General features: G+C 41.8%; 1 protein-coding gene across 1 annotated transcript in view; it reads right to left on the bottom strand.

Moving 5' to 3' along the window:
• The window catches only part of LOC110445731 (dual oxidase 2-like), a 78520-nt gene that overhangs the window by 44165 nt on the left and 32655 nt on the right, over window positions 1–1700 (bottom strand). Inside the window, exon 9 of the mRNA XM_021490510.1 lies at window positions 583–730. Within this exon, the coding sequence (XP_021346185.1) occupies window positions 583–730 (148 nt within the window). The remainder of the gene's footprint in view (window positions 1–582; window positions 731–1700) is intronic.

The raw sequence follows: 1700 nt of genomic DNA, 5'->3' as shown, positions 1-1700 counted from the left end.
GTTACCTGTGTGTTACAGGTGTACAGTGGTTACCTGTGTGTTACATGTGTACAGTGGTTACCCTTGTGTTACAGGTGTACAGTGGTTACCCTTGTGTTACAGATATACATTGGTTACCTGTGTGTTACAGGTGTACAGTGGTTACCTGTGTGTTACAAGTGTACAGTGGTTACCTGTGTGTTACAGGTGTACAGTGGTTACCGGCGTATACATCAGGTACCTGTGATCACAGGTATATTGTGGCTACCTGTGATTACTGGTATCAGCGTTTATCTGTGATTACTGTATACAGCAGTTACATAGGAGTTACATGCCTATACAGTATAGTCTCCTGAGAATTACAGGTCTACAGTTTTTTATGTCAGTTACAGGTGCACAGTGATTCCATGTGCCTTACAGGTGTACATGTTACCTGTGATTTACATGTATACAAGAATAACCTATGAGTCAAAGGCATACAGTAATTACCTGGGAGCTACACAAACAGTGATTACCTTTGAATTACAGGTATACAGTAGATACATGTATGCTAGTTACTGGTGTACAGTGGTTACCTGTGGATTACAGTTCTAAAATGGTTACCTGGGCGTTCCAGTAAGAATTACACAGACGGAATGCATGGACTTGATCTCCAACCTGACCGGGAACCCTGAGAGAGGTATGTGTCCAGTTACAGTTGGTGAGGGCATTGTTTCCCCTCAGATCGTTGCCAGACCCTTGAGGTGTACCCCTGTCATCACAAAGCAGTTGATGTTATTTCTCAGGTATTTTACTTAAGTATAGAAAAACTGCCAATCACATCAGTTTATGTTTGCAGATATAGGTAAATTAAATTTAAGTCTCTTTGCTTTCTATTTCATTTTGAAAATAAGGTCAAAATTTCTGAAGCTCTTAAGGACGGCTTAAAATGACTATCAAAGTTTAAGTTAGCTCTGATATACTGCTGACGTTAACTTTTCCATGAATTGTAGCCGCTATAGATATTCAAAATGTTGTAGATATGTGAAGCTTAAAATTGACAGTGCAAGTTAAAAAGCTTTCAATTGAGTTGGAAAACAAGAGGCCCAGAGGGCCTGTATCGCTCACCTGGATACCTAAGCAATCATGGCAAACTATTCTCCAAATGAGATCAAGGGAATATGCCAGACCCCAATGCCAATCCTTGTAGCATAGCTATATTAGATTTTTCATGCCCAGCAATTTTATGTATGGTTATGGGGTGTGGATCTCAACTGTTTCCAAGCTTCGACTCAGAAACTAGGTCCCTAGAGTTGTGGCCAGACCCCAGGATCGATTCTAATATCGTGACTGCATTTGTCTCTTTTTGCCAAGCATATAGTTTTGGGGTGGGGATCTCAACCGTTTCAAAGTTATGACCCAGGGGCCAAGTCTGTAAGGGTGGGGCAGACCCTGGGATCAATTCTAATATCATGACTGCATTCGTCTCTTTATGCCCAACAATTGTATATATAGTTTTGGGGTGGGGATATTAACCATTTCAAAGTTATGACCCAGGGGTTAAGTCTCCAAGGGTGGGGCAGTCCCCAAGGCCAACCTGGAAGCATATGTGCAATCATCTCTTTATACTCAGCAATTGTATATATACGGTTATAGGGTGGGGCTCTCAACTGTTTCCAAGCTGTGACTAAGAAACTAGGTCCCTAGGGGTTCGGTCAGACCCCAGGGTCTATTCTGATATC

Source organism: Mizuhopecten yessoensis, unplaced genomic scaffold (genome assembly GCF_002113885.1).
Source record: "Mizuhopecten yessoensis strain PY_sf001 unplaced genomic scaffold, ASM211388v2 scaffold2329, whole genome shotgun sequence".
NCBI classification, from domain to species: Eukaryota; Metazoa; Mollusca; class Bivalvia; order Pectinida; family Pectinidae; genus Mizuhopecten; species Mizuhopecten yessoensis.
This window is presented reverse-complemented; position numbering and strand designations above follow the sequence as displayed.